Source organism: Lampris incognitus, chromosome 20 (genome assembly GCF_029633865.1).
Source record: "Lampris incognitus isolate fLamInc1 chromosome 20, fLamInc1.hap2, whole genome shotgun sequence".
Classification (NCBI taxonomy): Eukaryota; Metazoa; Chordata; class Actinopteri; order Lampriformes; family Lampridae; genus Lampris; species Lampris incognitus.
This window is the reverse complement of record NC_079230.1, coordinates 35,562,308-35,587,317: the sequence shown is the minus strand read 5'-3', so window position 1 is coordinate 35,587,317 and position 25,010 is coordinate 35,562,308. Positions and strand designations below refer to the sequence as shown.

At 46.0% G+C, this 25,010-nt stretch overlaps 1 protein-coding gene across 1 annotated transcript in view; it reads left to right on the top strand.

The window, feature by feature from the left end:
* pelp1 (proline, glutamate and leucine rich protein 1) overlaps positions 1 to 25,010 on the top strand; it is a 111,785-nt gene that overhangs the window by 67,478 nt on the left and 19,297 nt on the right. The window contains exon 15 of the mRNA XM_056300047.1: positions 2,984 to 3,117. Coding sequence (XP_056156022.1) covers positions 2,984 to 3,117 — 134 coding nt within the window. The remainder of the gene's footprint in view (positions 1 to 2,983; positions 3,118 to 25,010) is intronic.

Here is a 25,010-nt window from a genome sequence, read left to right as displayed (position 1 = left end):
GTCTTGGTCTCTCTAGTATTATCACACATCTAACAGTTGTCCGTGCTGGATTTTTGGCACTTCCTAAACGGAGATCAATGACTGTCCTGATTCATGAGTCACATACTGCCTGGTGTGCAAGATTCTGTTGTTGCACATTTAAGATTAAATTCTTAATAGTGTAAAACTACATTACATGTCCTTACAGCACAACTGAGTGTCAGACGAGCCTTTGTCAATCTGGCCAGCTTCCCTCACGTGATCAGAGCCAGAACTATCATTCATGTGATCAGAAACACCAGTCATGTGATCAGAAATACCAGTCGTCATGATGAATACGATTCATGTGATCAGAAATACCAGTCATGTGATCAGACATACCATTAATGTGATCAGAAATACCAGTCATGTGATCTGAAATACCATTCATGTCATCAGAAATACCAGTCATGTGATCAGAAATTCCAGTCGTCATGAGGAATACGATTCATGTGATCAGAAATACCAGTCATGTGATCTGAAAAACCAGTCATGTGATCTGAAATATCAGTCATTTGATCAGAAATGCCAACCATGTGATCTGAAATACCAGTCATGTGATCTGAAATACCATTCATGTGATCAGAAACACCATTCATGTGATCAGAAATACCAGTCATGTGATCAGAAATACCATTCATGTGATCAGAAATATCAGTCATGTGATCAAAAATACCAGTCGTGATCTGAAATACCAGTCATGTGATCTGAAATACCAGTCATGTGATCTGAAATACCAGTCGTGATCAGAAATACCAGTCATGTGATCTGAAATACCAGTCATGTGATCAGAAATACCAGTCACGTGATCTGAAATACCATTCATGTGATCAGAAATATCAGTCATGTGATCAGAAATACCAGTCATGTCATCAGAAATATCAGTCATGTGATCTGAAATACCAGTCGTGATCAGAAATACCAGTCATGTGATCGGAAATACCAGTCATGTCATCAGAAATACCAGTCGTGCGTGTTAAAGCTTTGTCTGCTGACACTTTTCGTTTTTCATGACAATTACCTGTGTGTGTGTGTATGTGTGTGTGTGCGCGTGCGTGTGTGCGCGCGCGTGCGCTCACCTTACATGGTGTTTGTGAGGCTCGGCTGTTATGTTAACTCGTCATGAGGTTGTGTTGTGTGAACATGCACACAATTAGTAAACACAATGTTTACTAATGATTGATTTTTATCAGCGTATGCAGTTGGGTACACTGGAAACATTTGATAAACACAGCGGCAGTTCTTTCTTAACGTTGTACGAGGAAACGTGCACATTTACCAGCATTGATCCATGAGGCCCAGTGTGTAGTTGGTTTTGCTTCTCAGTCGGATGAAAAGTCAGCTGAAGGCTGTAACTTGAAAATATTGAGTGCATCTTGCACATTCTCCAGTTAGCATTTATATTTAAAATTTTGCCCTGTGATGGCCTACTCCGCGCCTGCCACCCAATGACTGCTGGGATAGGCTCCAGCATCCCCACGACCCTGAGAGCAGGATAAGCGGTTTGGATAATGGACGGATTTCCAATTTTATTGAGAGAAAAGCGAAACAAAACATTTATAGATTATAATGTCTTGGTGCATGCTCAATAATGCAGGTAAGAAAATCCCAGAAAGTTGAATCGGTTATTGACAGATAAGCTTCATTATCATCTAAGTACTATTCCCCAATCCTCTGTGAATAGTACACATGGCCATTGTAACTCTTGTTAATGGTCACGCCCATATTTGCATATGAAACTGGTTGTTGGTTTGGGTCGTTATGCCACTGTATTGTTTATAAGGGTGGGGGTACCTGCAGTCGCTGTATTGTTTATAAGGGTGGGGCACCTGCAGTCACTGTATTGTTTATAAGGGTGGGACACCTACAGTCACTGTATTGTTTATAAGGGTGGGGACACCTGCAGCCACTGTTTTGTTTATAAGGGTGGGGACACCTGTAGTCACTGTGTTGTTTATAAGGGTGGGGACACCTGCAGTCACTGTTTTGTTTATAAGGGTGGGGACACCTGTAGTCACTGTGTTGTTTATAAGGGTGGGGACACCTGCAGTCACTGTGTTGTTTATAAGGGTGGGGACACCTGCAGTCACTGTGTTGTTTATAAGGGTGGGGACACCGGCAGTCACTGTATTGTTTAATAGGGTGGGGACACCTGTAGTCACTGTGTTGTTTATAAGGGTGGGGACACCTGTAGTCACTGTGTTGTTTATAAGGGTGGGGACACCTGCAGTCACTGTGTTGTTTATAAGGGTGGGGACACCGGCAGTCACTGTATTGTTTAATAGGGTGGGGACACCTGTAGTCACTGTGTTGTTTATAAGGGTGGGGACACCTGCAGTCACTGTATTGTTTAATAGGGTGGGGACACCTGCAGTCACTGTATTGTTTATAAGGGCGGGGACACCTGCAGTCACTGTATTGTTTAATAGGGTGGGGATACCTGCAGTCACTGTATTGTTTATAAGGGTGGGAACACCGGCAGTCACTGTATTGTTTATAAGGGTGGGGATACCTGCAGTCACTGTATTGTTTGTAAGGGTGGGGATACCTGCAGTCACTGTATTTTTTGTAAGGGTGGGGATACCTGCGGTCACTGTATTGTTTGTCAGGGTGGGGATACCTGCAGTCAGGTGAGACTGAAGAGGTCACTTAGATGATGATGAAATGTTTCCCTCAACAAACAGATGAAGTGATTCAACTTTCTTTGATAGGTTATAATGTTCTTCTTTGAACATTTATCAAGTCATCTACATGGCATTATAATAAATATCTGTTAAGCTTGTTATCAGAGTTGTTGCCAGGTCTGGCAAAAACAGTTGGATCAGACAGACAGGAGGCAACCTGGAGCCTGATTGACTATATCATGGCTAACCCTGTCCATGGGATGTTTGAGGTTATAGTTGTCTGTCATATAATCTAACCAGCTGTTGTTCCCTGTTTTAACCTATTTTTCTATTTCTCACAGCGACTCCATGATGTTGTTGTTCCGCTCTGCATGCGTCTTCAACAGCAGCAGTCCAGTACTAATGGTGCATTTGACTCTCCGGGAAGTGTGAGTGGTCAGTATGGAGGTGCAACCCCTCGCCAAGAACTCTTCAGGTATTAATTTTAAATCAAGTCTGCTACGTTAGTATAAAGTGAAAATTTGTGTTTCAATTTTACATCCAGGGCCTGTTTAATGTGGGATTTCTCCCCTTCCCCGGCTGCTGTGTCGGTAGGGGCGTTGTCAGCTCGGTGGTCCAGCGTCCTGATGACTCCTAGTTTGTGCTCCAGTATATGATGAGAGTCAAACCTTAAGTATTGATCAGTATGTGTTGGTTTACAGCAAACATCAACAACCAAATGTCCCCCATCACCAATTGCAATTTCACAGTGTAAGAAGGCTACCCTGTCATTTTTCACATCCTCCCTGGTGAACTTGATGTGGTGTTCACAGAGTTAATGTAGTCGGTGAAATGTGCTACATCCTGAGATTTAATTTTAACCCAGGTGTTGTCCACAAATCTGAACCAATGACTAGGTGGTGTCCCTGGTTAGGACATACCCTCTTTTCCACTTCCCCCATATACGTACAAGTTGGCCAATCTAAGTGAAACTGGGGAATCCATAGCACACCCATGCTTCTGCCTATAGTACTGCCCCCTGTATGTGAAGTACGTGGACTGAAGACAGCTTCAGGAGCAGACACACTTGGTCAGTTGAGGAAGGGGAGACATCCCACATTAAACAGGCCTGGTTGAGTGTTGTTGTCCTAACTGGGCGTTTGTCAAAGCCAGAAAGACGCCAAAACAGTGCACCAGCTGATTGAAGAGAGGACAAGGACAGCGGCTGCCTAAGCATAAATGAGTGGTGATTGTATATGTGGCAGGAGTGTCAGAACAGTAGAGAAGCCTATTTTCCGAACATCGTGTCTCAGTTGCTTTCAAAACCCAAAACATGCGGCGCCAGAAATTGATCCACCCCAAAGATTGGGCCCCACAGCACAAACAAGAGCAATATAGTGTACACTGTTAAGTGCCAGGAGGTTTGCTGTGACTTATACATTGGGAAAACTAAACAGATGCTGGCCAAGAAGATGGCACAATACAGAAGAGCTAACATGTCAGGCCAGGACTCTGCAGTCTACACCCATTTACAGGCCAGTGATCACTCCTTTAAGAATGAGGATGTGCACATCCTTGGTAGGGACGAACGCTGGTTTGAACGGGTAGTCAAAGAGGCCATCTAGTATGTGAAGAGGGAACGACAATCCCTGAACCGAAGGAGGAGGGGAGGCTAAGAGTACATCTGTCACCATCTTACAATGCTTTTATTGCAACTATTTCCAATCCTCTGTGAATAGTACACATGGCCATTATAACTCTAGTTAATGGTCATGGTAATTTGCACATGACACCGATTGTTGTTTTTGGTCGTTATGCCACTGCATTGTTTATAAGGGTGGGCAACCTGCAGTCAGTTGAGAGTGAAGAGGTCACTTAGATGATGATGAAACGTTTCTCTCAGTAAACTTTGTGTCGGGCTGTCCGGGTAGCATAGTGGTCTATTCTGTTGCCTACCAACACGGGGACCGGCAGTTCAAATTCCCGTGTTACCTCCGGCTTGGTCGGGCGTCCTTACAGACACAATTAGCAGTGTCTACAGGTGGGAAGCTGGATGTGGGTATGTGACTTGGTTGCTGCACTAGCGCCTCCTCTGGTCAGTTGGGGTGCCTATTTGTGGAGGAGGGGGAACTAGGGGGAATGGCATGATCCTTCCACACGCTATGTCCCCCTGGCAAAACTCCTGTTAGGTGAAAAGAAGTGGCTGGCGACTCCATATGTATCAGGAGGCATGTGGTAGGCTGCAGCCCTCCCCGGATCAGCAGTGGGGTGGAACAGCAACCAGGATGGCATGGAAGAGTGGGTTAATTGGCCAAATACAATTGAGGAGAAAAGAGGGGGGAAAAAAAGTGGCAAGGTGATGCACTGTCCCCGCTACGGTTCAGGAATCAGGAATCGGGACCACTTCATAGTTGTTTCTTTCATGTACTTGCGTTCACCAAAGAAACAAAATTTTGTTTCACCCAGCCCAGAGCAGTGCGACACAAAAGATAAAAACACACATCCAAAACTTCCAAATACGACACCACCAAAAACATACAAAAACACAGAGAACAAAGCAAAAAAAAAAAAAAAAAACACACAAACAGTTAACAACACAGTCCACTCAGTGCAACACACTCCAAAAAAAAAAATCACTGTCTAGAGAGCGAACGCCAGCCAGGATGACTGTCGGAACTGCTGGTCTGCACGGGCTAGCAGTTAGCTTAGCCTGCCCGCTGTCGAGGGCACACCACCCGCCCTCGGTGCTTCCTCTTCAGGTGCAGCTCCACGCAGGGTCATGGTCCCTGGGCCCACCGGACACAGCAGATCAGGCTCCCTCAGCCAATCCAACACCAGCTCTCCCAGCCAGACACCTTCGACACACCTCCCCACACTCCACATGACGACACTAAAACACAGTCAACGCTAGTTGAGGCCGCTGCCAGACCGCCCTCGGTGTTATCGGAATTGCCAGTCTGCATGGGCTAGCAGTTAGCTTAGCCTGCTCTGCTTCTGCATCCCGTCACACCGCCCTCGGTGCTTCTTTTCAGGCGCAGCTCCAGTCCAGGCTGGTGTCCTTGGGCCCACCAGACGCGGCAGACCAAGCTCTCCCGGCCAATCCAATGCTAGCTCTCCCAGCCATTAAATGAAAAAAAAGATCTAAGATCAAACTAAAAACCCCACAAATGACACAAACTTAGATGTAGACGTGAACAAAGACACTGCATAGTCGGTACTGGGTGAAGCCACCATGTTCTGCATAAGCCTGAATCCCCTCAGTCAGATCATCACAAAGAGTGGATATGGTTACAGGTTCAGAAGTGGAGTTACCATCAGCCACCTCCTATAAGTGGTTGACATCAAGATGTATGCCAGGAATGAGTGAAACATTGACTCGCTGATCCACCTCATCAGGATTTACAGCGACGACGTTAGGATGTCATTTGGACCGGACAAGTGCGGTCGAATGGTGGCAAAAAGAGGAAAGGTGGTGAGTATTGAAGGGGCTGAATTACCAGATGGCAGGATAGCAGACATACAGGACAGTTAGAAGTACCTGAGTATTCCTCAGGGAAATGGAAACCACGAGGAGGCAGCAAGGAGGTCAGCTACAGCCAAATACCTCCAGAGAAAGAGTCAAGTCCTAAGGAGCCAACTCAGTTGGAAGAATATGATACAAGCCGTCAACAACATATGCCCTACCAGTCATCAGACACCCAGCTGGAATAATAAGCTGGTCAAAGGAGGAGATAAAGCCCACAAAAACACTTCACAATGCATGGAGAGATCCATCCAAAGTCCAGCAGCCTAAGACTGTACGATAAGTAAAAAGATGGGGCGCGAGGGTTAGTGAGTGTCAGAGCTACTATCGAGGATGATATAATGAACAACTATGAGTACATTAGAAAAAGGGCCCCAGGACGAACTGCTGAGTGAGTACCTCAGGCAGCAGAAGACAGAGTGGGGAGGAAGAAGAAGAGGAGATATCATGGAAGACTACGCCTCTCAATGGGCTGTACCATTGACAGATAGAAGACTTAGCTTGTGGGGCACCCTGGTGGCTCACCTGGTAGAGCACGTACCATATAAGGCTGAGTCCTTACCACATCGGCCTGGATACAAATCCGACTCAGGCCCTTTGCTGCATGTCATCCCCTCTCTCTCTCTCTCACTCTCTCTCGACTACTGCTATCAACTAAATGTGCAAAATGCCAAAAAAAAATACAATAAAAAAAAAGAAGAAAAAAAAAGACGTGACTTATATCAAGAAATCTCAGAGGCTCTGATCATAGCAGCATAAGAACAGGTACTCAGTACCAGATTGTTTGAGGCAGGAGTCTACCACACCAGACAAAAACCAAGATGCTGGCTGTGCAAAGATGCCCCTAAGACAGTCCAGCACTTAGTAGCAGGGTGTAAAATGTTAGCTGGGAAAGCGTGCACTGAAAGGCATAACTAACTGGCTGAGATAGTGAACTGTAACATCTGTACTGAATACAGACTGGAAGTCCTCAAGTCCAAATGGGAGACACCGCCAAAGGTGGTTGAGAATGTCAGAGTTAAGATCCTGTGGTACTTGAAGCTCCAGGTGGCAAACCAACCAGACATTTTGGTGGTTGACAAGGAACAGAAGACAGCAGTAGTGATCAATGTAGTAATCCCGAGCGATGGCAACATCAGGAAGAAAGGGCATGAGAAGCTAGAGAAATACCAAGGGCTAAAGGAAGAACTACAGGTGCATCTCAAAAAATTAGAATATTGTGGAAAAGTTTATTATTTTCTGTAATTTAATTCAAAAAGTGAAACTTTCATATATTCTAGATTCATTACACATAAAGTGAAATATGTCAAGCCTTTTTTTTAATCTTGATGATTGCGGCTTACAGCTCATGAAAATCAAAAATCCAGTATCTCAAAATATTAGAATATTACATAAGACCAATCAAAAAAAGGATTTATAATACTGAAATGTCGACCTTCTGTAAAGTATGTTCAGTTATGCACTCAATACTTGGTTGGGGCTCCTTTTGCATGAATTACTTCATCAATGCGGTGTGGCATGGAGGCAGTCAGCCTGTGGCACTGCTGAGGTGTTATGGAAGCCCAGGTTGCTTTGATAGCGGCCTTCAACTCGTCTTCATTGTTGGGTCTGGTGTCTCTCATTTTCCTCTTGACAATACGGTTCAGGTCAGGCGAGTTGGCTGGCCAATCAAGCACAGTAATACCACGGTAGTTTTGGCATTGTGGGCAGGTGCCAAGCCGTGCTGGAAAATTAAATCAGCGTCTCCTTAAAGCTTGTCAGCAGACAGAAGCATGAAGTGCTCTAAAATCTCCTGGTAGACGGCTGCGTTGACTCTGGGCTTGATGAAACACCATGGACCAACACCAGCAGATGACATGGCACCCCAAATCATCACTGAATGTGGAAACTTCACACAGGACTTCAAGCAACGTGGATTCTGTGCCTCTCCACTCTTCCTCCAGATTCTGGGACCTTGATTTCCAAATGAAATGCAACATTTACTTTCACCTGAAAAGAGGACTTTGGACCACTGACCAACGGTCCAGTTCTTTTCCTCCTTGCCCAGGTAAGAAACTTCTGACATTGTCTCTGGTTCAGGAGTGGCTTGACACTAGGAATGTGACACTTGTAGCCCAGTTCCTGGGCACGTCTGTGCGTGGTGGCTCTTGCTGCACTGACTCCAGACTCAGTCCACTCCTTGTGAAGCTCCCCCAAGTTCTTGAATCAGCCTTGCTTGACAATCCTCTCCAGGCTGCTGTCATCCCTGTTGCTTGTGCACCTTCTCCTACCACACTTTTCCCTTCCAGTCAACATTCCATGGATATGCTTTGATACAGCACTCTGCCAACAGCCAGCCCTTCCAGCAATGACCTTCTGTGGCTTATGGGGTATTTTCAAGAGGAAGATGAGAGACACGAGACCCAACAATACAGACGAGCTGCAGGCAGCTATCAAAGCAACCTGGGCTTCCATAACACCTCAGCAGTGCCATAGGCTGACTGCCTCCATGCCACACCGCATTGATGTAGTAATTCATGCAAAAGGAGCCCCGACCAAGTATTGAGTGCATAAATGAACATACTTTTCAGAAGGTTGACATTTCTGTATTATAAATCCTTTTTTTGATTGGTTTTATGTAATATTCTAATATTTTGAGATACTGGATTTTTGATTTTCATGAGCTGTAAGCTGTAATCATCAAGATTAAAAAATAAAAAAAGGCTTGACATATTTCACTTTATGTGTAATGAATCTAGAATATATTAAAGTTTCACTTTTTGAATTAAATTATGGAAAATAATGAACTTTTCCACAATATTCTAATTTTTGAGATGCACCTGAAGATCTGATGTGGAAGGTGAAATCCACAGTAGTCCCTTTGGTAATAGGAGCACTAGAGGCTGTGACCCCCAAACTGGGAGAGTGTTTCCAGCAGATTCCAGGAATGACATCTGAGGTCTCTGTCCAGAAGACTGCAGTCCTGGGAACAGCTAAGATACTGCATAGAACCCTCAAACTCCCAGGCTTCTGATCGTAGAGGACCAGAACTTGAGAAAGACACACACCACCTGAAAAATGGTGAGAGGAGGATTTTATATATATACATGGATACAGGAAAAAAGATTTTAATACATAGCAGTACAGGCCTGTTTCGTGCATCTCGCACTCATCAGCTGCTTAAGTGCGAGACGCACAAAACAGGCCTGTACTGCTATGTATTAAAATCTTTTTTCCTGTATCCGTGTTGATATTCCACTCCTCATTAGTCGAGCACTCACAACACCATTGATGGTTTCAGGAAAAAACGCTATATATATACACTAATCAGCAAAAATATTAAAACCACTGACAGGTAAGTGAATAACATTGATTATCTCATTACAGTGGTCCCTCTCAAGGGGTGGGATATATTAGGCAGCAAATGAACAGTCAGTTCTTGACGTTCATGTGTTGGAAGCAGGAAACATGGGCAAACATAAGGATCTGAGTGACTTTGACAAGGGCAAAATTGTGATGACTAGACGACTGGGTCAGAGCATCTCCAAAACGGCAGGTCTTGTGGGGTGTTTGAGTAAGGACAACCGCTAAACTGGCGACAGGGTCATGGGTGCCCAAGGCTCGGTGATGTGTTTAGGGAGCGAAGGCTAGCCCATCTGGTCCAATCCCACAAAAGAGCTACTGTGCTCAAATTGCTGAAGAACGCTGGCTATGCTGGCTCAGAACACAGTGTATTGCAGATTAGAGCGTATGGGGCTGCGTACCCGCAGACCCATCAGAGTGCCCATGATAACCCCTACCTGCTGTTGAAAGTTTCTACAATGGGCCCATGAGCGTCAGATCTGGACCATGGAGCAGTGAAAGAAGGTGGCCAGGTCTGATGAATCACGTTTTCTTTTACATCATATGGATGGCCAGGTGCATGTGTGTCATTTACCAGGGGAAGAGATGGCACTATGGGAAGAAGGCAAGCTGGTAGAGGCATTTTAATGCTCTAGGCAATGTTCTGCTGGCAAACCGTGGGCCCTTGCATTGATGTGGATGTTACTTTGATATGTGCCACCTACTGAAACATTGTTGCAGACCAGTTAGACCCCTTCATGGCAACGCTATTCCCCGAGGGGAGTGGCCTTTTTCAGCAGGATAAGGATAATGCTTCCTTCCACACTGCAAAAATTGTTCAGGAATGCTTTGAGGAACATGACAGAGTTAAAGGTGTTGCCTTGGCTTCCATATTCCCCAGATCTGAATCCAATTGAGTATCTGTGGGATGTACTGGAAAAACAAGTCCGGTCCATGGAAGCACCACCTCGCAACTTAAAGGATCTGCTGCTAATGATTTGGTGCCAGATACTTACAGGACACCTTCAGAGGTCTTTTGGAGTCCATGCCTCGATGGTGTTTTGGTGGCATGAGGTGAACCTTCACAATATTTGGCAGGTGCATTTAATGTTTTGGCTGATCACATAATATCCAGGGTTGCTTAAGGGCATCTCACCCTTTATAATAATTTAGGTTTAACAGAATCCCTAAAGGATAATGCATAAGGCAAGATATGGTGGAGAAGCCACCATGTAGTTTAACTATGGGGTAGCTGTCTACGGTGATAGATACAGCATACTTGTCCCATGTAGCTATATAAAAATCTGCTATGTGTAGTAGTACTGTGGGCGGGCCCTTAGTATGGTTTCAAACTAAATGGCGCTATTACCTGTTTGCTTTTAAACTATTTTAATGCTACTCTATTTTAAATTAAAATAACTGGTGGTGCCTCCAAATAAATTTAGGCTATATGATAAAGATATATCCCTTAGATTTTGGTTTTGTCTCTTGTCCACTTCAACAGTGTTTATTGTTTTTTTATTTACAAAAGTAACTGCTTATCAACTTAGTTTTTTCAACATGCGTTGGTGACATCCGATATGTAAAATGGCATATCTCTGGTTCTATTTGGACTAGAACAATACTATTGGTATCTCTGGAAAGGTAATATTCTTCTCTGTCTTGTCATAACGGCTGATATGAAATTTAGGGAGGCCACAGTCCCTTTAAAAGCGATCTAATGACGTCCATGCCTGCCATGGCCACTACAGGGTTAATTTTCAGTGGCTCCATATCCACATTTCTTCTAAATATATTAAACTACATATGTACCAAGTTTGGTGCTTTTATCACAAAATGCACAATCCTTATGAATATTGGAGCTAAGCTGCCCCACTATAGCCCCCCCCCCACACACACACACACACACACTCACTCACTCTGCAAGCTATGGTCAACCCACTTGTAAACCATACCCCCGCTGAAGGCCTGAGTCGTGGCTTGGGAGCATAGAGGCCTAGAAACTGTAGTGGCTGCTTCACTCGGTCACACAAGCAAAATAAAAAACGTGCTCAGTACTCACAGATCCAGGGAACATTTAGAGAGGGAAAGACGAGGGGAAACTGGGTGATGGGCGCTTGGCAGAGCGCAGAAGCAACAGCAGCGGAGAAACAGCAGCTACAGTCAAATAGCACTCCAACAGAAAACAGTTCTCCAAAGTGGTCCAACGGAGCTGTCCTCTCTTACAGTCACAAAGCATCCATCTCCTGAATCAAATAAATCAGCTAAGCAACGAGTCCATACACTATTTCGTGGCAAGATAGCAATAGCTTGTCTTAACCAATTCTTCAAAGCTGAGCTAACTGCTATTATGCTAATACTAATGGCTACTCGCTATTAGCAACACAATGCAAAGCTAATGGCTATTATGCTAATGCTAACGGCTACTTGCAATTAGCAACACAATTCGTTTTTACACTATAACAGTATGAAAAGCAATACACAATCTCATATTTACCTCTTGCACCTCACAAAAATCCGACCCCTTTGGATAACTTTGCCAACCACTAAGTTAGGGACACATTTTGCTCTCAACCAATCTGTACTGTTCACTTGACGGTGACCATTTGCTTTCTGCTGTTCTCCAACGCACAAGACCTAACAGCTTACATAGGTCAGCTTACATAGATTGACATAATGCGGCTAATCAAGTTAGGTGGTTAGACTGACTACATGTGCTTGGAACTGTACATTTTAAGCAAACTATGCTCATTTGCATAAACTCTAACCTTTTAACTGTACAGATTATGACTTTTCTATTTTATCCTTCCGTATGTATTTTTAACATATTTAAACATTATGAACTTATTTTTTTAAACTATTTATATCCTTAATGACTTTTAACCAAATGTATATGAATTTTAGGTGTCTAACTGAATTTTTGCCAGATGTCTCAATGCATTTTAGCCAGGGCTACACCCTCCCCCTTCTAACCATGTAGATGTCCTGATCTGACACCTTTTTTTTTTTCTTCAACTTGGAAGGGTGCTTCCTTTTCTCATCATCAGACAACACCCTGCATGGTTTATACCAGCGGTGGCTATCCATGTGCCATGGAGGGCCATGTGTATGCAGGTTTTCATTCAAACCCAACTCCACACCAGGTGATTTCACAGGTACATGCTTCTTCTTTGGTTGAAGGGTTGCTAATCAGTGAAATCACCTGGTGTGGAGTCCGGCTGGAATGAAAACCTGCATACACATGGCTCTCCGTGCCACATGGTTAGCCACCCCTGGTTTATACCTTTTCGCTGGTTTTCTGATGTTGTTGTCTAGTGGCTTTAGATATAATTGAATGACCATCCCATGATTCATGATGGTAACAAGCTCCTTGGATGGTTTGCCAGGTTTATCATAAGTCAATCGAATGACTGGTTTTGGTTCTCTCTGGGACTTTCTGATAATAGAAGCTTCTTGGTTTTGGTTCTCTCTGAGACTCGTGGATAAATGAAGCTTCTTTACTCTTTGCAACACTTGTAGGGGCTGAGCTTTCTTCTCCTTCTACAGGCGGTTCTTCTACAGTGTCATCATTTGTCTCTTCTGCATCAGAGCCCAGTCTAGAGGGTGTAGTGACTTCGGGGTATTCCTCATCATCGGTTTCTATAGCTGGTTGATCTTCTGAGACTTTAGAGTTCTCCTTCTCATGGCTTTCATTATCTCTAGGAGTTTGATAGGGTGTTGATAGGTGTCTCCTGACTTCATCCAAAACAAAAGCTGGAGGATTATCGACAGTTTCAAACTCTGCATCTGATGAGGATGTGTAACTTTCCAAAGCTGGATCGGCAGACATAGTTGGTCTTTCACTCCGTTGGGTATGCTGCGATCTCGTGACAGGTTTTCTGCTAACAGGTCCTGTATCATCAGGAGGGTTGGGCATTCTAACCAGATAAACTATGGGCAACAGATGGTCTCGATGCAGAGTTTTGACTGTGCCAGAGCCTTGTTCTGGTTTGAACTTGTATACTGGCAGGTTCAGCAGCTTCTTCACCATAACATAAGGTGTTGCTTTCCGTCAGTCTTGCAATTTATGCTTTCCAGTTAGCCCAACGTTCCGAATAAGAATTCTGTCACCTTCTCTCAAGGGCAGATCTCCTACATGCTGGTCATAGTGTGCCTTGCTTCTCATGTGACTCTTTGTAGCTGCCTCAGATGCCAGCTTCTAGGCACTCTGCAACTCTTTCCACATCCAGGCGATGTACTGCTGATATGAAGACTCACCCTCTCCATCTGGTGATGTAGCGAAGCAGATGTCGACTGGCAGCCTTACTTCCCTCCTGAACATCAGACAATACGGGAATATCCAGTAGTATAATGTTTAGTACAGTTGTATGCATGTATTAGTTAACTGATGCGCTAGCTTCAGCATTGCTTCTTCACAGTGTCCATGGTACCAAGCATCGCCAGGAGAGTGCGGTTTAATCTTTCTGATTGGGCATCACCCTGCAGATGGTATGGTGAGGTGCGTGACTTACGGATCCCGAGCATGAACGGGAGCTCCTTGATTAGCCGGCTCTCAAAATATCTGCCCTGATCAGAGTGTATCCGTGCAGGTAGACCATAATGCACAAAGTGTTTCTCCCACAAGACTTTCGCTACAGTGAGGGCTTTTTGGTCCTAGGTAGGAAATGCCTGTGCATAACGCATGTAGTGATCTGTAACTACCAACACGTTACCTTTGGAGTCTGGCTCTATCTGTTGAAAGTCAATACAGAATAGATCCATGGGGCCATCGCTAGTTGTTTGATTCAACGGTGAGGCACGTTGAGGAAGCGTCTTCCTGGAGATACATCTTCCACAGGTTTGAATGTACCACTCAACTTCACTTGTCAGGCGCAGCCAGTAGAACCTGTCTTTGATCAGTTCGATGGTTCGTTCCACTCCCATGTTTCATCGTGCAGGGACCTTAATACCACAGTCCGGTATCTTTCAGGCAATACTAGCTGTCTAAGCTCCTTTCCAGACAGTTTCATTGTTACCCTGAAGAGTATTCCATGCTTTGACTCAAGTTTACTGCCTTCATGGATGAGCAATGCAACATCAGGTGGGTCACTTTTAGCACGAGTCAGTACCTTACTGGTTTCAATCATCTTCTTCACAGGTCCAATAACTGGGTCTAAGTCTTGAACTGTTTCTATGTCTTTCGGGGTCAGCTGGTCGATGGTGCTCATACTCAGGTTCACAGGGAATGCATACGCTTCTGGTACAGCTGTTGCTGGGGCTCCTAGTTGCTCCACTAGTCTGACAGGAGCATCTGGTGCTTCACTGACACAAGCACGCTAGCAGATGGCTTTGATTCCTGATGGTAGGATGTTTGTCCAGTCTTTAGCCTCTCCTTTGGCATACTGCCGGGACAGCAGGTCAGCATCAATATTGTGGCGCCCTGGACAATACTGAATGGTAAATTCATATGTGGATAGGACGGCGAGCCAGCAATGTCCTGTGGCATTTAGCTTGGCTGACGTAAGCACAAACGTTAAGGGGTTATTGTCAGTTCTCACGGTAAACTTATCGCTGTACAGGTAATCGTGAAACTTGTCCACCACTGCCCACTTTAGTACCAGAAATTCTAACTGCTGGACAGGGTAGCGCTGCTCAGACACACTAAGTTTCCGACCGGCAAAGGCCACTGGCCTGAGACCCTCTGGGTACTCCTGGTTCAAAATGGCACCCAGACCATTCATGCTAGCATCTACATGCAAAATGTCAGGCTTAGAGGGGTCCGCGAATACCAACACAGGGCCATAGGCACTCAACGATCTTAACGAAGGCATCTCGACAGGCCTCGTCCCAACGCTCCCTGAATGGCTCATACTCTTTGAAGTAGGCCTTGGTTGGGTCTCTCTTCTTTTCAGCCTTCTTCTCATGCTGAGTTGGTGGATAGCCTTTCGTGAGCTCGATAAGGGGACGGACAAAAGCAGAGTAGTTGGCGATGAATCTGCGATAATATCCACAGAAACCGAGGAATGATTTAAGTGATTTCAGATTGGTGGGCTCCCTCCAATGTTTAACCACTTCCACCTTCTCAGGGTCGGTGGCAATCCCAGACTTTGAAACAGTGTAGCCCACATACTTGACTTAAGGCTAACAAAATTGGCATTTGTCAATTGAGACTTTCAAGCCTACCTCTTCTAGCCTATCCAGAACCTTGAGAAGACGCTGTTCATACTCTTCGATGGTTTTTGCCAAAAACGATAATATCGTCCAAGTACACCAGGACTTCAAGGAGATGCATGTCACCAATGGCTTTCTCCATTAACCGTTGGAACGTTGCAGGCACTCCAGTTATTCCTTGTGGCATATGTTCAAACTCATAAAATCCAAGGGGACAAATGAAGGCCGTCTTCTCTTTATCCTCCTTCGCCATAACTATCTGATAATAGCCACTCCGCAGATCGTATACTGAGAACCACTTGCTACCTGTCAGGGAGTCTAAGGCATTATCGATGTGAGGCAGTGTGTACTGGCCCGGTATGGTGCGACTGTTTGGGGTTCTGTAGTCAATACAGATTCTGACACCTCTGTACTTTTTGCGGAAAACCACGATGGGTGAGGCATAGGGACTACGGGACTCTTTGATAATCCCTGTCTCTAACAGCGGGAGCCAATCTGCGTGACCTTTCCCTAAATGGTGTGGGGTCATGCAGGCATATGTGGTGTTCCACCTCCTTGGCCAAGCCAACATCCTACTCATGCAAGGAGACATTCTGTCTCTCAGCTAACTTCTGGCAAAGCCGATTCTGCCAATCCTCAGGGATGGGGGAATTGCCAAAATCAAAGAGTTCTGGGTCTATAGCATCTGCTTGGAGGTCAGATGGTTGGGCTGGGGTAACTGTATCTACAGCATACATCGCTGCAATTACAGTTCCCACTGGTATGGAGGTTTTTGTTTGACACTCATTATGAGTGAGTACTGTGCAGCAGTTGGTGTCTATGTCTGCATTCTGGAGCACACAGCCATGAGTACACACATTGACTATGCCGTGGGTGCTCAATTAGCACAACATCTTTTGACTTTGGGGTCGGACGGTCTACTTTGCAGGTAGCATAATACTTTTCTTCCGGGACTATTTGGAGTGGACCAGGTCCTTGCCATTTCACTTGTCCAACAGCATCATCCATTGCTTCTGATGGAGAGAGCTGAGTCTGCACTTGGACTGGTGCATACTCTGGTTGGATTGTCATGGAGTGAACGATGGTTTCATCGCCCCTTTCTTGCAACAGATCCCATAGTCTGTGGAACAGAAATGCGTTGGTGCCGACTATCACAGGGGCTTGACTGTAGTGATTTGGCTCAGGACAGATTAAAGCCAAAACAACGATGGGCCCTTTTACACCTGTCATTTTTTTCTGGAAACTCCATCTCCACAACGGCAAACCTTTGTAAGGATAATCCATGTCTGACAGACCCCAGAGGCCTAAGCGAGAGATAGGGTGTACAGGGACGTCCTGCAAGTGTTCGTTATACCAACTCTCAAAGATTATGGTCACATTAGCACCACTGTCCATGAGTGTTGCAGTACAAGTCATTGTCTTTGATAGGGTAAGTCATGGACTGACCCACAAGACCCTCAGGCAGGCTGTTGTTGTCTTCAGGGGCTTCTACATTGTAGGACCCAGCTTTACACTGCTCTTTTGACGAGTTCTTTGGGTTCTCTTTTGTTCCGTCTTTATCTGCTCGCACCAAACGTATGAGTTTTTTGATTACTTTCTGTACATTCTCTGGCGCAGTGCACCTTGGAACAGTATGACCATTCTCTCCGCATCGGTAGCAGAAGTATTCCTCAGACTCCTTGGGGGATTGCTCTTTAGAAGGAACAGGCTTATGGCCTGAAGCTGCCTTGTATCATCTGGACTAGGTCATGTGCTCTCGCAGGGGCTCGTGAGGTGGGTATCACAGACATCATACTTATCCTATTTTCTAGGACTTTCACATGTTGTCTAAGTGACTGTATTCTAGGGCTTTTACTAGTTGTCTAAGTGACTATGTGACTCAGTTTTCCGTTTTATTCTTTTTCTTTGAACCACAGTTGGTTGTCCAGGGGGACGACCAACTGGGATGCGGTTCAGTGCACATGGACTCATAGTCAACCCAGCCAAGTGCCAGTTCGGCCTGTTGTCCATCGACTTCCTCGGCCACCGCGTCTCCCCGCAGGGAGCTGTTCTGCTTCCTGCCAGAGTGGATGCCATCGCCAGTTTCCCACGCCCCCTCACTGTGAAGTCCCTGCAGGGGTTCCTGGGCATGGTGAACTTTTGTAACAGGTTCATGCCTCAGGCAGCTCACCGCATGCGGCCCTTGTATGAAGCCCTGTGAGAGAGGGAAGCCAAGCGCAAGGTAGACTGGTCCCCGGGGAGGGATGAAGCTTTCGACCCGTCCCCCACCGCCTCGATTGCCCTCACGACCAACGCCTCTGACTATGCGGTCGGGGCAGTGTGCGAGCAGTGAGTGGGCGTCACCTGGCAGCCCCTTGCCTTCTTTAGCAAACAGCCTAAAGAGAACGAGAGGAAGTACAGCACTTTCGACCGGGAGCTTCTGGGTCTTTTCCTCACCACCTGATAATAAGGTTCCTGTTGGAAGGCCGCCGTTTCACCGCCTTCGTCGACCACAAGCTGCTGACATTTGCCATGGCCAAGACCTCCGAGCCGTGGTCCAGGTGCCAACAGCGTCAGCTCTCTGCCATCTTGGAGTTTACCATGGACATCCGGCATGTGGCTGGCAAGGACAACCTGGTCGCTGACTGCCTCTCCCGGGCAGTGGCAGGGTCCGTTCACTTGGGACTCGATTACGCTGCCATGCCTACAGACCAAGCCGCTGATGCGAACATCCAGGCCTATTGGACGGCCGCTATGGGGCTGCGGTTGGAGGATGTGTTTTTTGACAGCGCCAATGCCACGCTCCTCTGCGACGTTTCAACTGGCCAGCCCCGCCCTATGGTGCCCACTGCCTGGCGGCGCCATGTTTTTGACATTATCCATGGCCTTTCCCACCCGGAGGTTGAGGTGTCCACTAAGCTGGTGGGGGCCAAGTTCGTCTGGCCCAGCCTCAGAAACGATTTCAAGACCTGGGCTGACTCCTGCGTGGCGTGCCAGTGTTCCAAGGTACACCGTCATACCAAAGCCCCCTTGGTGCCATTCCTGTTGCCCGAGAGGTGTTTCAACCATCTGAATGTAGACCTGGTGGGCCCCCTGCCCCCCTCCTACGGGTTCACTCACCTTCTGACTATGGTGGACAGGACCACCTGGTGGCCGGAAGCTGTTATGCTGTCATCGACCACGTCTACTGAGGTGGCCCGGGCATTCATTGGGTCCTGGGTAGGGTTGGGTATAGTTTGAAATTTTTCGATACCGATATCAAAACCAATGCCTCTATGCGATACCTGAATGATACTTTTTCCGATACTGTATATTATGAAAACCTTATAGGATTATCAGCAAACTACTTTTCTATACAGCGAGCATCATAATTCATTGACACACTGTGTTATTTTGGTTCTGTACTTTAGCACTTTGAGATTGAATGGATACAAGGACAATGAGGTCAACATGCAGACTGACATCTTTAATGTATGTTTGCTCATTCTCATTTAGCATTCTTATGCAGGAAGATAAGCATATCTGCCCTTTCTGGCAGGAGACGTGCCCTTTCTACACTAATTGTGTCCCCAGCTGTTGAGAATGTTCACTCAACCGGAGTGGCGGATGCTTGGGGACACAAGTACCTAGCAACTTAGACCAAACAAGACTGGTAAAGTATCCTTTCTCTCAAACCACCAGATTACTGGATTTGTTGAGGTCAACACATTAGGTAGGCTTCTATACAGCTCCAACTCCTATCTTGCCCTCTCTGCTTCAGTCTGCGCATTTGTGCTGACACCCTCCCCATTTCCGCTGATGGTTAGGGCCCTGTCTTTGTCCTCAAAGAGTTCACCGAGTGCAGTCACCGGGTCAGCCTGTTTTCTGGTGGAATCTGGAAAATAAGCAGATGAAAGCAACATGGCTCAGAATGACATCACTCAGACAGAGGACAGTGACATGCCGCATGACATTGATATTATCACACAATTCTCTTTAGTTCTTACATGTTCCATGCCATCATCTTCCAGTGTTGCTGCTTCTTCCTCCTCTGCCTGGCCAACATCAGATTGATGTTCCTTTTTAAATGGAAAGAGATGTGTTTATAATTACTTCCATACATAAGTGTCTATAGCGTAGTCTGTTGGCTTGATATAAAGCAAACCCCTCTGAAGTACCTTTCTCTGGTTCTGCAACCGCAAGCAGGCCTCTTCCTCAAGCCTCACCCAGACGGCATCATCTTGGACTTTCCCTTTAAATCGCAGATCCATAGCGGTGGCCTCTTCCAGGAATGTCTGGATATTCGGCTCCTGTTACAGCAAATTATAAGTCAGATTCAAGTAGTGGGGGCAATTCTAGTCTACTAGTATTATTTATTAATACTAGAATTCGCTTGGGTTTCTCTCTACAGGTTCTGACACGGGCAACCCGAACTTACTTTGTACCACTTAGAGAGGTCATTCCAGATCGTCGTCTTCACAGTGGCAGAGATGGAGTCTTCACCATCTCCCACTTTGAAGTAGGCTTCCAGTTTCTGGATGATCAGCTAAATCTGGCTGCAAGTTGGGGTATTCTCAGCTGAAACAGCAAGAGTTGACGTGTACAGGACTCGCATTATACTAACAAAGTCCTCTGCCTTAAGGTCCTGGTCGGTGATTTCATCCAGTCTGAAAGAAAACATACAGCAACACACACAAACACAGCCTTTTGTACAGTAGTCTAGCATATAAAGCGTATTACACTCCAAACATAAAAAACAAGCTTCTACAATAAACTTACCTATCTCTTTCCATCAACCTTCTCAGGCGAGGGTCCATGCAAGTTGCCTGAATGGCAGGATACTGCTCACTGAACCTCTCGATCATCAGGAACAGTGTATTCCATCTGGTATTCACATCCAACACCAGTCTGTGCTCAGAAAGGTCTAAAATATAAAAACATTAGTTAGCTAGTATATTTATCTTCATAAATATAACTGTTATTATTGAATATAATAATGGATACATATTTAGGAGGTGTTGTTTTTCTTTGAGGACTGGTTTGGCCTAGTCTGCTCTCCTCAGCCACACTACCACTGGTGGATTTGGGTAGCCCACCTGGCAACACTTTGCTCTGAGTAGAGCTTCTGTGCTGCAAGGTTTAGGCAATGAGCAAAGCAAGGCAACTTCAAGTAGCTCATTATCCTGGCCGCCACTTGTTCGTGTCATTGTCCATGGTGATCACCAGCACCTGTTAGATGGAATAAGTAGGAGATACATTACATCACACTGAACAGACTGTTAGATGCCAGATTAACAAGCTGTTATTAGAATGCCAGAATGATCGTTTGGTGGATAACTAGATTGCTCAGTCAACTTTCTATTCTAATATTCATATTCACCTTCTCTTTGAGGTTAAACTCATCGAGTATAAGGCTAACTTCTGCAGCCATATTCACTCCTGTCTGCACTTTGTAGACAGGTTTGGTCTGCAGAACGGTCTCTGTGACCTTGCCTGCGCCTGGCTGTATAAAGTGGGTTGTAACTGAGAGGTAGTGGTCCTGTACTATGCTTGTCCATCCATCACAGGTCAGCGCTACTTCCTTCACCTCCCTCAACTCCTCGTGCACTCTCTCCCTCTCTACCTTGTACCATGCTGATATCAGAGTGTTTGACAGTATGTCTCTGGAGGGGGGCTGGTAATGGGGATTGAGGGCTGCTACCATGTCTCTTAATAAAACAAAGGGAAAAAAAGAACAGTGTTACAGTCAGACTGTTCATTCAGAAGCAAGTAGAAGTACTAACTATGTATTTACTGTTACTTTTCCTAGTAGATCGTTGCAAACGTAACTTACCTAAAAGATGGAAATTCAACTGTATTGAAGGGCTGCAACCCCATAGCTATGAAGCTGGTTACAGCCCGGTGACATTCCTCTCTCTTTTCTTTCCTCATCTTAGCATTGGTACTAGCCAAAGAGAATGGAGTCACAGAAACTTGACTTGGCGATCTAACTACTGTAGGCTTGGAGTAGGGGCGAATGAAATAGGAGATAAATTCAGGGAAATGCAGAGCTAACGTTATCTTTTTGGGGTTTTTTTAAACCTCAGACTGCTAACTGTTAACTAAAGTTAGCTAGTGCTAGCTATGTTAGCTTCATTTTTATAACCTAGCGTAGCTAATGTTTTATACATTAGACTAGCTTCATTTCTTTTTTACCTCAGACATACTGCTAATATTAGAACCAGAAACACTTGACAGAACCGTCCTTACCTGTTTCATCATTGCTAGCAGTGGGTCACGTTAACAAACAGAGCAGTTGTCCACTCGTAAATGTATCCCATGCGTGATCAGATGTTTCATCATATTCGACGTATTCCCAGACTTGCATTTGATGATCACTTTGCAGCGGTTGCATTTTACTGTCAGGTTTGCTGTCTATTTTTACAAAGTGTAGCCACGCTTTGGAACAGCGTTCAGTGTTTAATACTACAGTTCAGCGTTTAATACTACAGTCCCCCCTCAATCTGGTCACGAAGAAGAGGTCGCTAGGAATCAACACCCCATTGTGCAATTGGGTGTACACTTTCTCACTGACCGGCCCCAGGTGGTTAGGGTGGGCGGCCTAACCTACGGAACATTGATCCTCAACACAGGTACTCCCCAGGGTTGTGTGCTGAGCCCTCTGCTGTACAACATCTACAGACATGACTGCAAAGCCACGGACGGTTCCCCCTCCATCATCAAATTTGCAGACGACACAGTGGTAATAGGCCTGATTTCCAACAGCAACGAACAGGCCTATCTGAATCAAGTAGATGACCTGGCACAGTGGTGCCAGTCCAACAACCTGACCCTGAACGTCAGCAAGACCAAAGAAATGGTTTTGGACTTCAGGAGACAGCAGGGGAAAGGATACAACCCACTAAAGATCAACAGGGAACCTGTGGAGAGGGTCTCCAGCTTTAAATACCTCGGCGTACACATCACTGAGGACCTCACCTGGACTCTTCACACTCAGCAAACTAAAGAAGTCCAGGCAGAGGTTCTACTTCCTCCGAAGGCTGAGGGAATTCAAGGTCACCCTCCATCCTGAAGACATTCTATTCCTCGGCTGTGGAGAGCGTCCTAACCGGTTGCATCACCAACTGGTATGGAAACTGTTCTGCCTGTGACCGAGTTGACCTGCAGAGAATGGTACGTTCAGCTGAACGCACCGCCAGAACATCCTTCCCCATCCTGCAGGACACTTACACCAGAAGGGTGAGGACGAGAGCCAAGAAGATCATGAGCAACACTTCTCACCCTAACAGTGGACTGTTCAGGCTATTGGGGTCTGGTAGACACCTCTGTAGTCTTAGAGCCAAAACAGAGAGACTAAAGAGAAGCTTCTATCCACACGCCATAAGAACTGTCAACATATACGACCTTTCACATACTTGAGACAGCTAGTTTTTTTATAATTATTATTTATTGTTTTTTTTATTTATTGTTTATTTTGATTTTTTTTTTTTTAAAAAGGAAAAAATGCACTGATCTTTTGTCTTTTATCTAGGCCTATGTCTTTTTTCACATAATGACACACGGAATACCCCTCTTCGTTTCACTGCACGTTTTACTTTGTATTACTCTGCATGTGACAAAGTACTTGAAATTGAACGCATCTTGCCTGCCAGTTTTCAGCTCCAACCAGTCACGAGAAGCACACGCATACCAAATAGCTTCATGCTGATTTGTCAGTCTATGTGCAACAATGCTGGCAGTGATTGGCTGGCTGCGATAGCGTTCACGTCGTCTACCTTAAAGTATCGAAATTTGGCACCGTTTTTTTCCAAAGAGTTTGATACTTGGTAGGACCGAGATATTTCGGTCAGTGCCATATGGGCACCATTTTCAATACCCAAACCTAGTCCTGGGTGGGCCGTTTTGGCACGCCAGCTGACCTCACCTCCAACAGGGGCCCGCAGTTTACATCCGAGCTCTGGACTGCAGTTGCAGAGGGGCTAGGGGTGAAGCTCCACCACACCACGGTGTAAAACCCGCAGGGCAATGGACTTTGTGAGCCGTTTCATCGGTCTATGAAGGCCGCTCTTCATGCCAGCCTCACGGACAGCAACTGGGTCTACCACCTCCCGTAGCTCATGCTCAGCCTTCACTCCGCCCCCAAGGAAAACCTCCAGTTCTCATCTGCCAAGCTGGTTTACGGCCAGCCGCTGCATGTCCCAGGGGAGTTTCTCCCGGACGCTGTGGCCCCCTGGTCTGCAGCAACTCATCGGGCTGTGGCCCGGGATGGTGCCAACGCTTTCGCTCCGATCCCTACATCTCACCACTGCCTCCCTCAGTCCTACGTCCCCAAGAATCTGCTGTCGGCCAGATACATCTTCATCGCCACGACAGCCACTGTACTCCCCTGCAGCCCCCCTACGACGGGCCCTTCCACGTCCTGGAAGCGGGGCCTAAGAACTTTGTGGTGGACATGGAGGGCAAGCCGGAGTGGGTCTCGGTGGACTATCTCAAGCCTGCCCATTTGGACCTGGGTGGGCCGGTCGAACTGGCCCTGCCCCCCCCCGGCGGCCCAGCCTCGGCTCCTTCCAGGGCTCAAGCTCTGTCCCCTGCCTCCGCCCCTGCCCCCATACCCTCTCAGCGCAGCCATTTTGGCCTCCTGGTCCCCCCCCCCCCCGAGATGTTGACTGTTTCACTGGGGCCTGTTCGCCTGTTGGCTGTTTGTGTTTCATTGAGTACTGTTGTGTTACATTACTGTTTTACATTTTTCATGATGGTGAATTCTAGGGGGGGCTGTGTGGTGATACGCAATAGAGAATAGATTCACCAGGGGCTGCTGCTCCTTTAAGGAAGAATTTCATAGTTATGACAGAGGCGCTGTTTAGAGTTTCCTAGGAGGTGGAGCCATGTTTTCGATAGCCTAGCTGTTAGCTTGTTGCCACGAGAGATTGTGCTGTATCGATGTTGTTTTTTGTGGCAAGGATCTTTCCGTCTCCTCATTCCTGCACTCCCACAGTAGGCTATTTATTTACATAAAACAGAATTTCCCAAAATCACATTCATGAATAAGGACAAATAGGAGTAAATCCCAAATATGAATAAACACAAAATAATATCAAATAACATCAATCATAGGCCCACACACACACACACACACTCACTCTGCAACCTATGGTAAACCCACTTGTAAACCAAACCCCCTGTTGCAGGTCTGAGTCATGGCTTGGGAGCGTAGATGCCTAGAAACTGTAGTGGCCACTTCACTTGGTCACACAAGCAAACTAAAAAGCACCTGCTCAGTACTCACAGATCCAGGGGACGTTTAGAGGGGGAAAAACGAGGGGAAACTGGGTGATGAGTGCTCTGCAGAGTGCAGAAGAAACAGCAGCGAAGAAACCGCAGCGACAGTCAAATGGCACTCCAACAGAAAAACAGTTCTCCAAAGTGAGCTGTCCTCT